We start from the raw sequence: 14,041 nt of genomic DNA, 5'->3' as shown, positions 1-14,041 counted from the left end.
CAACTAACGAGCAAAATAACCAGCTAACATCATAATGACAGGATCAAGTTCACACATAACAATATTAACCTTAAATGTAAATGGGCTAAATGCTCCAATTAAAAGACAAAGACTGGCAAATTGGATAAGAGTCAAGACCCATCTGTTTGCTGTATTTAGGAGACCCATCTCACATGCAGAGACACACATAGGCTCAAAATAAAGGGATGGAGGAAGATCTACCAAGCAAATGGAAAACAAAAAAAGGCAGGGGTTGCAATCCTAGTCTTTGACAAAACAGACTTTAAACCAACAGTTAAAAGAGACAAAGAAGGCCATTACATAATGGTAAAGGGATTAATTCAACAAGAAGAGCTAGCTATGCTAAATATATATGCGCCCAATACAGAAGTACACAGATTCATAAAGCAAGTCTTCAGAGACCTACAAGGAAACTTAGACTCCCACACAATAATAATGGGAGACTTTAACACCCCACTGTCAATATCAGACAGATCAATGAGACAGAAGGTTAACAAGGGTATCCAAGACCTAAACTCAGCTCTGCAACAAGCAGACCTAATAGACACCTACAGAACTCTCCACTCCAATTCAACAGAATATACATTCTTCTCAGCACCACATTGCACTTATTCTAAAATTGACCACATAATTGGAAGTAAAGCACTCCTCATCAAATGTAAAAGAACTGAAATCACAACAAACTGTCTCTCAGACCACAGTGCAATCAAATTACAACTCAGGATTAAGAAACTCACTCAAAACCGCACAACTACATGGAAACGGAACAACTTGCTCCTGAATGACTACTGGGTAAATAAAAGAATGAAGGCAGAAATAAAGATGTTCTTTGAAACCAATAAGAACAAAGACACAATGTACTAGAATCTCTGGGACACATTAAAAGCAGTGTGTAGAGGGAAATTTACAGCACTAAATGCCCACAAGAGAAAGCAGGAAAGATCTAAAATTGACACCCTAACATCACAATTAAAAGAACTAGAGAAGCAAGAGCAAACAAATTCAAAAGCTAGTACAAGACAAGAAATAACTAAGATCAGAGCAGAAATGAAAGAGATAGAGACACAAAAAACCCTTCAAAACATCAATGAATCTAGGAACTGGTTTTGGGCAAAACTAATAAAGAAGAAAAGAGAGTAGAATCAAACAGACACAATAAAAAAATGATAAAGGGGATATCACCAACGATCTCAAAGAAATACAAACTATCATCAGAGAATACTATAAACACCTCTACGCAAATAAACTAGAAAATCTAGAAGAAACGGATAAATTGCTGGACACATACACCCTTCCAATACTAAACCAGGAAGAAGTTGAATCTCCGAATAGAGCGATAACAGGCTCTGAAATTGAGGCAATAATAAATAGCCTACCAACCAAAAAAAGTCCAGGACCAGACAGATTCACAGCCGAATTCTACCAGAGCTACGAAGAGGAGCTGGTACCATTGCTTCTGAAACTATTCCAAACAGGGAATCCTCCCTAACTGATTTTATGAGGCCAACATCATCCTGATACCAAAGCCTGGCAGAGACACTACAAAAACAGAGAATTTTAGACCAATATTCCTGACGAACATCAATGCGAAAAATCCTCAATAAAATACTGGCAAACTGAATCCAGCAGCAGCACATCAAAAACCTTATCCACCATAATTAAGTCGGCTTCATCCCTGGGATGCAAGGCTGGTTCAATATACGCAAATCAATAAACGTAATCCATCACATAAACAGAACCAACAACAAAAACCACGATTATCTCAATAGATGCAGAAAAGGCCTTTGACAAAATTCAACAGCCCTTCACACTAAAAAGTCTCAATAAACTAGGTATTGATGGAACATATCTCAAAATAATAAGAGTTATTTATGACAAACCCACAGCCAATACCATACCAAATGGGCAAAAACTGAAAGCATTTCCTTTGAAAATTGGCACAAGACAAGGATGCCCTCTCTCACCACTTCTATTCAACATAGTGTCGGAAATTCTAGCCAGGGCAATCAGACAAGAGAAAGAAATTAAGGGTATTCAATTAGAAAATGAGGAAGTCAAATTGTCCCTGTTTGCAGATTACATGATTGTCTATTTAGAAAACCCTATTGTCTCAGCCCAAAATCTCAAGCTGATAAGTAACTTCTGCAAAGTCTCAGGATACAAAATCAATGTGCAAAAATCACAAGCATTCCCATACACCATTAACAGACAAACAGAGAGCCAAATCATGAGTGAACTCCCATTCCCAATTGCTACAAAGAGAATAAAATACCTAGGAATCCAACTTACAAGGGATGTGAAGGACCTCTTCAAAGAGAACTACAAACCACGGCTCAATGAAATAAAAGAGGACACAAATGGAAGAATATTCCATGTTCATGGATAGGAAAAATCATTATCATGAAAATGGCAATACTGCCTAAAGTAATTTATAGATTCAATGCCATCCCCATCAAGCTACCAATGACTTTCTTCACAGAATTGGAAAAAACTAAAGTTCATATGGAACCAAAAGAGTCCACATTGCCAAGACAATCCTAAGCAAAAAGAACAAAGCTGGAGGCATCACGCTACCTGACTTCAAACCATACTACAAGACTACAGTAACCAAAACAGTATGGTACTGGTACCAAAATCAGAGGCCTCAGAAAAAACACCACACATCTACAACCATTTGATCTTTGACAAATCTGACAAAAACAAGAAATGGGGAAAGGACTCCCTTAATAAATGGTGCTGGGAAAACTGGCTAGCCATATGTAGAAAGCTGCAGATGGATCCCTACCTTACACCTATACAAAAATTAATTCAAGATGGATTAAAGACCTAAATGTTAGACCTAAAATCATAAAAAACCTGTAAGAAAACCTAGGCAATACCATTCAGGACATAGGCATGGGCAAGGACTTCATGACTAAAACACCAAAAGCAATGGCAACAAAAGCCAAAATAGACAAATGGGATCTAATTAAACTAAAGAGCTTCTGCACAGCAAAAGAAACTGCCATCAGAGTGAACAGGCAACCTACAGAATGGGAGAAGATTTTTGCAATCTACCCATCTGACAAAGGGCTAATATCAGAAGCTACAAAGAACTCAAACAAATTTACAAAAAAAAAAAAAAACCATCAAAAACTGGGCAAAGGATATGAACAGACACTTCTCAAAAGAAGACATCTATGAAGCCAACAGACACATGAAAAAATGCTCATCATCACTGGTCATCAAAGAAATGCAAATCAAAACCAAAATGAGGTATCATCTCATGCCAGTTAGAATGGCAATCATTAAAAAGTCAGGAAACGACAGATGCTGGAGAGGATGTGGAGAAATAGGAATGCTTTTACACTGTTCGTGGGAGTGAAAATTAGTTCAACCATTGTGAAAGACAGTGTGGCGATTCCTCAAGGATCTAGAACTAGAATTACCATTTGACCCAGCAACCTGATTACTGGGTATATACCCAAAGGATTACGAATCATGCTACTATAAAGACACATGCACACATATGTTTACTGCAGCACTGTTCACATAGCAAAGACCTGGAACCAACCCAAATGTCCATCAATGATAGACTGGATTAAGAAAATGTGGCACATATACACCATGGAATACTATGCAGCCATAAAAAAGGATGAGTTCATGTCCTTTGCAGGGACATGGATGAAGCTGGAAACCATCATTCTCAGCAAACTATCACAAGGACAGAAAACCAAACACCACATGTTCTCACTCTTAGGTGGGAACTGAACAATGAGATCACTTGGACACAGGGCAGGACATCACATACCGGGGCCTGTCAGGGGGTGGGGGCCTGGGGGAGGGATAGCATTAGGAGAAATACCTAATGTAAATGATGAGTTGATGGGTGCAGCAAACCAACATGGCACACGTATACCTATATATCAAATCTGCACATTGTGCACATGTACTCTAGAACTTAAAGTACAAATAATAATAATTATTATTATTATTATCTATGTAGAAAACAGAAACCACAATTCAATAAGCATAAAAAAGCTTTAAAGAGAGTGAATTTGTTACCAAAAAATATGAAATGTTATTTGAGAGCACATTTGAAGACATATCACTTCACAGATTGACCTTCCTTAATAAAACTCTCACCTAGAAACTACTCCTGGAATATCTAAGTCAATTTTAGATACATCAACATCTGACAGCTATAGAAAAAAATCAGGTTATTTCCGAAAGCAACAAAAAAGACAACTAGAATAGAGAAAGACACAAGCTTTCCCTGTGAGAATTACATATAAATAACACACTGATAAAACCGATAAATGAACTGATAAAAGCCCCTCCTCCCAAGAATATAAGCTTCATTAGTACATACAGACCATGTCTATCTTGTTTACTACTTTCATAAAGTTGTAGGGTCAAAATTAAGCAAGAGTTATAAAATAGTCAAAGGTACAGAAAGAACAATTCTTGTAACCCAGGAACCTAACACCATAGCAGTTACATAGTTGCCACTGAATGAACAGTGGGGGAGAAAAGGAAAAAATATATATATTATTTTTCTGAGTTCCTATAATGAATGCTTTAAAATTTTGTTACTTAGAAAAAAATTCCCAACTGAGAAAAATAATAACAAAAAAAATTAAAGTTCTTAGGATGAACTAGCAGATGGCAGGAACATAAAATACACTCATTTCTCTTTAATTAACTAATAGTAACTCAGTATTGAAACACTTGCCAATGACCAGCACCAATGTCTTCTTTCCTCTTCTTTATTCCAAAGACAAAATGAACATTTGTCTTTCAAGTTAGATACACAGCACACTCTCTTTAGTTGCACCTAAGCAATAAAATCAGGATTGCTTGCCAATAAAAATATAAAAGTAAATCAAAATTTTAAAGAATTGCCTTTAATAACCTTTTAAAGATTAGATGCTTTACACTGATTAATACCATGGGATTCGAGGGGTTATAAACACAGCTTCTAAATTTATGTAAGTCACATGAACAAAGTTATTCAAATTCTAGACAGGTAGCAATCCATTTTCAGTCCAACCAGGTAAAGCTATCCTTAGACAGCAGACATCAAGTTTTTCTTCTTTAAGACAAAGCTTCTATTCATTTCCTAATTAAATTTGAAATATTTTATGTAAGAATTCACTAAGGACTATTCTCAAGCATGCAACGCCATTTTCAGGACACAAAATAAAAATGGTTGTGAATTTTAATTCATATCCTTTTTCAACCAGACACAAAGGAAAATTTGTGACAACTGAAGAATTATTTTCTACCTTACTGAAGAGGCATGATTTAAAATTAAAAACCATGAACAAATCTATCTATAAAATAATTCATTTTTATATCAAACAGCTGCAGACCCTGTAATTGAAATAAAGTATCTAAGGTTATAAATGAAAAGTGTTAGGTATCATTCTTGAAGTGACAGATTAAGTTCCTAATCCAGTTACCATAATAGCCATATTTGTAGTTTAACATAAATTAAGACCTTAATTATATTTATGACTATTTTAAACAAAATAACAAATTCCTTTGTACCTGTGAATGTAATTTATAGCAAAGCCAGGTTCATTTTCCAAACCAATCTATTTCACACTGCAGAAGTACTCTGGTATAAAGGTATAATGTAATTCTTGTTGTAGAATGTTGAAAGAATAGATTCACTAAAAGCACAGAAGGGGTTTGAAGATAAATGAAGATGCTATTCATTCAAGGGTAATTTCATCTTAGAACTATATGAAAGATGTTTCACTCACACAGGGTAGTGTATGGTTTCAAATTTAAGTATATTTTCAGCTCAAATATAATGTTGCTAGATTGATTATGTTGATATTGTATATCTAATAATGAAGAATTCTAGCCTTTTTCTGTTTTAAAAAAAAGGCTGTTGTTTTTCCATCTTACTACTGTATCTTTATTGTTCTGTTTAATAGCAACAAATTATAAAGTCCTGCTTGCTATTTACTTTTTAAACAAAAAAGTATACAGTTGTTATTCTAAGTTGCAATCTCTCAGAACTGCAGGAGTGTGAATTTTGTTAAGTTAAATATATATTTATATTAGCAAACCATTACCCTTTATAACCATTTCACATTATTTCACGAATTACTAAAAACAACAACTCCTATAGCCACCTAATTCTATTTGGAATATACTTCATTTCCACAAATTCTACACTGACCAATTTTAATGTTTTATATACACCATGCCATTTAAGTGTTGAGAAACTAATATTGAGATTTGTTTTTTAACCTGCTAAATTCTATTTGCAATTTCAGTTCACAATTATCTTGATAAAGATCACATTTTATATACTGAAATAATCCAAGGTCTTATAAGCATAAATCACCAAAATGCTTTAACATTTCTGGCACACAAACTATAATAATGTAATGTAAGACAATCAGTCTGAAGAATTTAAACTCACTGATATCAAACAAACATCTGCAGACTCCATTTTGCTTGTTTGGAATACTGAAAAGGATTTTACAAGTCTCTGTATCTCATAAATGTACACTAAGTTATATTTATCCCTTAGCTTTCCTTTCCTTCACCTAACCCTGAAAGTGAATTCAGAAGCCTCATCTGACAGAGGACAATCAAATTAAGAGGAATGTACAAATTTTAAAAACCTAAAATTTTATACTTTGAGGCTTTAATAAAGTTTTGTCAATTTGTTAAAGGTTTTTCACAGAATATTATATTATTTATTAAAATACATATACTAATGTCCATCCTACTTCTATTTACATCAGGTTTAAACTGACCCTTTAAAATGGCATAAAACCCTGAACAACTCGTTTAAAACAAAATGTATCCAACCAAACTGAAAATTCAAAATCATTTCCTCTAAAATTCTGCAGGTAGCTGTCTACTATGGCCATTTAAATGACACGACAAATTTACAGTAGCTGTATTTTCACACTCAAAGTTTTGTCTCTAATGCAGTAATCAACCTGCAGCCTCAAAAGACAGACAGATATTCCTCTCTCCTGCTCTTTCTTAAACACTACATTTGGATATTATCATTTAACCAATAATTAATCCATCCTTCTAGAAAGCTTCATTTGCTAAAAGAAGGAAAATGCAAGGGTCAGCTAAGCATTTATCATCAAATCTGAAATGTGAGTGTTTATGTCCCAGCATTAATGGGGCCTATAAAAATGCTGACTTTTGATCAGGTGTGGTGGCTCACATCTGTAATCCCAGCACTTTGGGAGGATGAGGCGGGTGGATCATTTGAGGTCAGCAGTTCAAGACCAGCCTGACCAACAAGGTGAAACCCCATCTCTACTAAAAATACAAAAAAATCAGCTGGGCTTGGTGGTGCATCCCTGCAATCCCAGCTACTCAGAAGGCTGAGGTGGGAGAATCACTTGAACCTGGGAAATGGAGGTTGCAGTGAGTGGAGATCACGCCAGCAGTGAGCTGAGATCACACCACTGCACTCCAGCCTGGGCGACAGAGCTAGACTCCTTTTCAAAAAAGCAAAACAAAACAAAATGCTGACTTTCAAATTATATACTATATTCAACAGAAAGAAAATAGTTTTTTTCTGTTGTCTTCCCTTTCACTTTTAGAGAAAAGCATTTATTAACAAACAATAAGAAAAAGTAAAAATATTAAATGGAACAAGGACACCTGAGCTTAAATGCTATTCTTAACTTGAAGTAAAAAAGTAAGGAAAAAGATTACTTGTTCATGCAATATTCTAATAATGATCATCAGTTTGAGACACTCCAAAAAAAAGGTCAAATTTTTATAATATGTAGATTAAGCCATACAAAAAAAAAACCCCAGATTTTTAAAACTGGCTTCACATACATAAAGCAAAATTCTTTCTAAAACTTACTAGAAAATCTCTGTTGCACAATGGATAGCACATTAGACTTCTAAAACTTATTGGAAAGTAACATTTTATTATATAAAGACACTCACAAAATAAGTACATAAATCTTTACAGTCAAAATAGGCACTAATTCTGTATTCAACATCTTACATTCCTATTCCTTTCACTTTTTTCAAAAGAATTTCCCATTTATTACCTATCTTGAGCTTCATAATATTATAGAGGTAAGATTATCTTTATCCCATTTCAAAGATACAAAAGCTAAGACATGTTCTTTTACTCCTTAATGTAAACGATTAATCATAAGACATAATTTACTAAGAAATGTCAGAAATAATTTGTGATTAAATGATCACTTATTGTTAGGTAAAACCTCAAGATCTGTATCACTGGACTAGACCAATATGCAGCCAAGTATTATGAGTGTGGACTGTCGATCCAGACTTCCTAGGTCTGCATTCCAGCTCTGCCAAGCACTATTTATTTAACTTTGAGCTCACTGTTTAACCTCTCTGCCTTACTTTCCTAATCTGTAGGAAAATAGGAATAATAATAGTACCTACCTCATAGGGTAGCTGTGTGAAAGGATTATTTATGATACCTACCCTATACAGCACTTACCTCATACAGTTGTTATAAGGATTAAATGGGTTAGTATGAATTAAGAGCTCAGCACAGTGACAAGCACAGGTGGCACTCAGCCAATGTTGTTGTTGTTTTCTGTTTATCTCCACAATTTGTGGGTTCTATGAATGTGGGCGAAGCATCTTTGAGCTTCAGTTTCCACATCTTTAAAATGAGGATACTACTACTACTGTGCACTAGGGTCATGGGAAGGACTGAACGCAATGCTGCACATAAAAGCTTTTAATAGAGTGTCTTATGCAATAAAAGTATTCAATAAATAGTTTTAAAACATATTATTCAGTATTAATAAAATTGTTTGCACTAAAGCATTCAATATTAATTTTTAGATAAAGAATGATTACAAAAATTAATGTTCACACAAACACAAGCATGTCCAAACAAGATTCTTCTTACACATAACATTTATTTTCAATTACTCTAGTGTTTTCAGGTACTATCAAGCCTGCAAGCTTCCATTCCTCTTACTGACACTGAATATGTGTATTTCTTTCAAAGAATTAGGAGAGAAAAACGTAACAACTAGCATTCATTGCATATTTACAATATGCCAGGTACTTTTCTAAGTGATTTACATATGTTAACATATTCAATTCTCATATTCAATGTTAACATATTCAATCCTATCCTACCCAACAGGATAGCTTCTATTATATCTCTATTTTATATTTGAGCAAACTTGAAATAAAGAGCTCTATTTAGGGTTTGCTGTTTTTGAAACAGATACCAATTGGAATCTTCTATAAAAGACAGCATATACTCAGTCAATAGACATAAACTTCTTAAACAAAACAATTTTTGCCAAAACCTTGGAGAGTATATTATGTCTTGCTCATATTGTATTCTATTATTAATAACAGTGTCTAACACAAAAGCCACTAGCTACACGAGACCACTGGGCATTTGAAATCTGGCTAGCATAAATTGAGAGGTACCGTAAGTGTAAAACACACTTCAGATTTTGAACTTAATATAAAAAATGTCCCATTAATAAATTATGTGTTGGTTACATATTAAAATAATATTTGGATATACTGGGTAAAATAATGCATATTATTAAAATACATTCTGCCTATTTCTTTTTACTTTTTTAAAATGAGGCTTCTAGAAAATTTCAAATCACAAATGTGACCAATGCTATGTATTTATTAGATGGCTGGTTTGGACTTGGGGGTAAGAGAGAATAGTAACAGAGAATTATTATCAAAGTTATTGTTTCTAATCAGTATAAGCTTAAGTCCTTCAAAGCACAAGTACAGAATGGAAGATAGCTCTCTGTCTCTCTAGCGTGTGCATGTGTGTATAATACTGCATATATACACATTTGGCTCAAGGGACCAGAGAAACATGCTATACTAATACTTCACTATACTCAACATACAAGAGTGAAGGATAGAAAATCTAAGGGGAAATACCTACAGGAAAAAAACATTTATTTTTAAACTGAAATCATAAAAGTTCCTAGAGTCCAAAAAGACCTAACCACTTAGTTTCAGGGGCATAACAAACACCAAGTGTATATGTTAAGTAAAATTTAAATTTCCTAATGGCCTAACTGGCAGACTATTAAAATATCTGATGTTTGATATCTGGTATCTTCTAGAAAATAATCCAGTTTGTGGATACCTGTCACATTGTTTTGATCAATTTTATACATCAAATGTAGGCCTTTAACTGATTCTTCTAAACGAATGCTGGCCCACTATATAGAAGAAAATTACTCCATAAAGTTTACATCAGATATCTGGAAAAGTCACATTTATAGTCATGGCTACTATCAGCTGTCAAGCCAAAGAATATTGAAGAAAACCAAGAAATTTTAATATATGCTGCTTAATTTATCATCGAAGTGACATATGTAGGATAAAAACATTGAAATGGTTAAGGAAAATTCTACATTGTAAAAGGTCCTTTTTTCTGGTTTTATTTTTAATTGCAACTATGATTTGAGAAACCATAAGAAAGCAAATTAATAGAAATCATAAAAATAGAATTAACAAATAAAATACACACTAAGATTTATTTTTTCCTCCCTTCTCTGGATTATTTGAAACGTTATTTTTAAATGGTAATATAATGGTATTTTGGTTTGTACTGAAAACTGGCTAACCCATCTATTCCAGGGTTTGTCAACCTTGACAAATCTATTTACATTTGGGGCTGGATAATTCTTTGTTGTGCAGGGACTACTCTGTACATTTTAGGATTTTTAGCAGCATCTCTGGCATCTAACCAATAGATGAGAATAGCACTCTACCCTTCAACAGTTTTGACAAGCAAAAACACTTAAATATTGTCAAATGTCACAGGATGGCAGTAGGGGAAGTACTAAAGAGCTGCCCAGTTGAAAAACACTGTATATTCCTACCCAAAATACCTTTCTATTTGATGAAAATTATTTCAGCACTTCCTAAACTACTATTATGTAGTTTCAGGGGCTCTTCCTAGGGGATCCAGATAGCTTCAGCAGGAAACTCAGTAAACCTAACGAAACCACATGCAGAATAGCCTGGGTATATTTTCTGGAAAAATGTTCTACAGCTTTTGCCAGATCCTGAAAGGGTTATCTCCAAAATAGCAATTTTAAAAGGGTTAAGAATCAGTGCTTCAACTAAAATATTCACAGTGCCTTGAAACTATCTTTCCAAAGATACAAAGATTGAAAATACTATTTTATACACAGCAAATCATTTACTTTTACATTTGTTATCAAGGCATGACTACTTTCACCACACTTATAAACTATTCATACAACAGACATTTAGTGGATACAGTCTACATGCTCAGTCCTATGTTAAACTACACAAGCTAAGCAAATAGCAGCTAAATATGCAAATTGATTGGATAACTATAATTCCATAACCTACATCATAAACATTGTGTTTTAAGCAAAACATCTGCAAGTATCCTATTTTTCCTATAATGCAGCTTAAAGTTTACAGGGGCACTAATTTTTTTTGGATTATACAAATGGTATATACAACTTGAAGAACTATTACATTTCCTAAATGGTTTTGGGAATAATAAACACTCATGTAATCAATAAATATATCAGGAGTGGCTAGAGAACCAGAACACTACTACAAGATTACCAGATTAAAGTTAGCGGCCAATGAGTGCAATGAGCAAAACAATGCTTAAAAATATGTGATAAATAAATCTTAACAAATTAATTAGGAAATAATTGTGAGTCCACAAATGAACATATCACCCCAAATAATCAACACCATCATATCCAGCCAAAGCAAACCAACTGCTGAGATACAGAATGTGCCTAGCACATCGAAGTGATTTCTAAAAAAAAAATAATTTGTTTATTTTATATACTGACAATTAACTGAATATTACATAATAAAATTATTCTTCACAAACAAGCAATGTTATATAGATAATGGTAAATCACACAGGAAAAAATCTAAACATATAGTATCAGACTTTTTGGAAGGGGAAAAATATAATTGCAATGAAAAATGATGCAAATCACATAGGGGGTGAAAAACATATTATATTATTTACATATTTACCTGCACTGCAAGAGAAGCTGCATTGTCAGAAAGTAAAATTTGCTCCCCTGTGGAAATACAATGAAGCATAACTTAACCAAATAGAATATAATATTTTTATTTTTAAAAAGTATTTATATTTTTTCAAAGGTATTGCCTACCACTAAATTCAAAAGTTTTATATCAATGTTATTATACAATTATAATTTTGATTAAATTATCACAAATAATGATAAACTAGGACAGTTCCCTCTAAAATTATTTGATCACTTATCTCATTTTATCAGCAATGTAATTAAAATTGTTCACTTAAAATCAAACTCATTTTTCGTTTTCAAGAAATGTTTCTCTTCATTAAAATTAAGTAAAATCTGCTGAAACCCTTCTAGTTAAAAGTAAAAGCACTCACAATAATATAAAACCAGCTTGCAGTTAATATTGCACAGTGTATCTAGGTCTGTCACACAAAAGAAAGATGACAAGTTTGCTGCAATAAAAATTCCATGCTTAGAAGACTAGGGCTGCTGCCTATTAGTCTTCATTACTTTGCAGTCTTCTGACAACTGTAGCAGGCTGCTAAGCCCCAAATGGGGTCCATAATGTGATCTGATGATATATGAAGAGCTGCTAAAGGGAGCCTGAACCATCCTAGCCTATACATTTTAACAGTTCCTTTTTACTGAGAGCCCACTTTACCACAGGACTTCAAAAATCTGCTGTCTCAGCTATTGGTGCAGTAAATCTGCCAACTTCTCCTGCAACCACATCATTTTACACCGCCTACAGCAGCCAATATAACAAGTCAATAATAAACTAAGGACCTTATAGGCCATGAATAGTTGGTTTACACTGGCAGATACAACTTTAGGTAAAACCTCCTAGACAAATTATACAAGGGAATCCCTTCTTTTACATGTTATATTCTCTTTGCAGTAAATTGTATTACTGAGGATTTTTTTGTAATACATACAGCTTGATACAAAGCCATTTTTAATTGTGAACAAGAATTTACCTTTCAATTGCTGATATAACGTAGCATTTTCAGGCCAAGGTTCTGCAGCTATGGAAACAAGGCAGTGATAATTAGGCACATAGAGCAAAAACGTATCAATAACAAACCAAATTAATAATCATGTACATCTGCCTAGAGCATTTAAAGTCAATTGCTAAGGTTGACGTATACACGGCAACTAATCACACTATCTTAGATTCTATGGTAACCAGTATAAGTAGGTCAGAAAACTTGTTTTAAAAGCATGTTTGGTTTATCGTTTCCTGAATTTTTTTTAGTGGGGAGGAGGGGAAGATACCTTGCCCAATCCAAAATGAGAATTAAAAAAACAAAATAGCCCATATGCTACAATTCCGTTAGCTTCTTTCAAACACAGACATATTCTAAATATTACTCATATGTATAAAAAGATACTGATGTCTAATTTACTACAAAAAAATGTAGTGAAATAATATTTTTAATATTTTACAGTAAACTTTTAACAAAGTAAACTTTCAAGCGGACATTATACGAAAGAATCAAATATATCTGTATCAAACTGTCCATCTTTCCCCACAATCTGGCAGTATTTAAAAATACAGAGGAATCCTGTTGTATTCCAGAAGATTTCATTGCCTTGACCCTACCAACACCACCCCACAAACACAATTAGAGCAAAGTTGCGTGATGAAGCATTACGTAACTACAATGTGAAATAATGCCAGTAAAGGTAATTTTAGGCCTGAAATGAAACTTGACTTGACCCTTAATCTCTCATCTAGAGAAGACTGCAGCTACAAAGAGAATATTACCAATCTCCCAGTGTTTGGGAAAAGCACTAGATTTGAACTTTGTCTAATCAACTGCACTTAAGAAGCAATGGCTCCACTGACAGAATACATAGGATATCAGGATATCACTTGTTGGATTCTTCTTTGTAAAAGTCACAAAACATCAGAATCACCCATTTTAATAATGTAACTACATTTGCTCTCAGCAACTAAATATATGAGATTTGATAATAATTGTTATATTTCT

At 33.7% G+C, this 14,041-nt stretch overlaps 1 protein-coding gene across 1 annotated transcript in view; it reads right to left on the bottom strand.

Moving 5' to 3' along the window:
• Positions 1 to 14,041, bottom strand: part of MTX2 (metaxin 2) — a 69,349-nt gene that overhangs the window by 30,563 nt on the left and 24,745 nt on the right. The window contains exons 2-3 of the mRNA XM_003907658.4: positions 13,025 to 13,072; positions 12,034 to 12,080 (exon numbers count right to left, since the gene is read on the bottom strand). Coding sequence (XP_003907707.1) covers positions 12,034 to 12,080; positions 13,025 to 13,072 — 95 coding nt within the window. The remainder of the gene's footprint in view (positions 1 to 12,033; positions 12,081 to 13,024; positions 13,073 to 14,041) is intronic.

This window comes from Papio anubis, chromosome 10 (assembly GCF_008728515.1).
Source record: "Papio anubis isolate 15944 chromosome 10, Panubis1.0, whole genome shotgun sequence".
NCBI lineage: Eukaryota > Metazoa > Chordata > Mammalia > Primates > Cercopithecidae > Papio > Papio anubis.
Note: the sequence above shows the minus strand (reverse complement) of the source record. Positions and strands in the feature narration are given on the sequence as shown.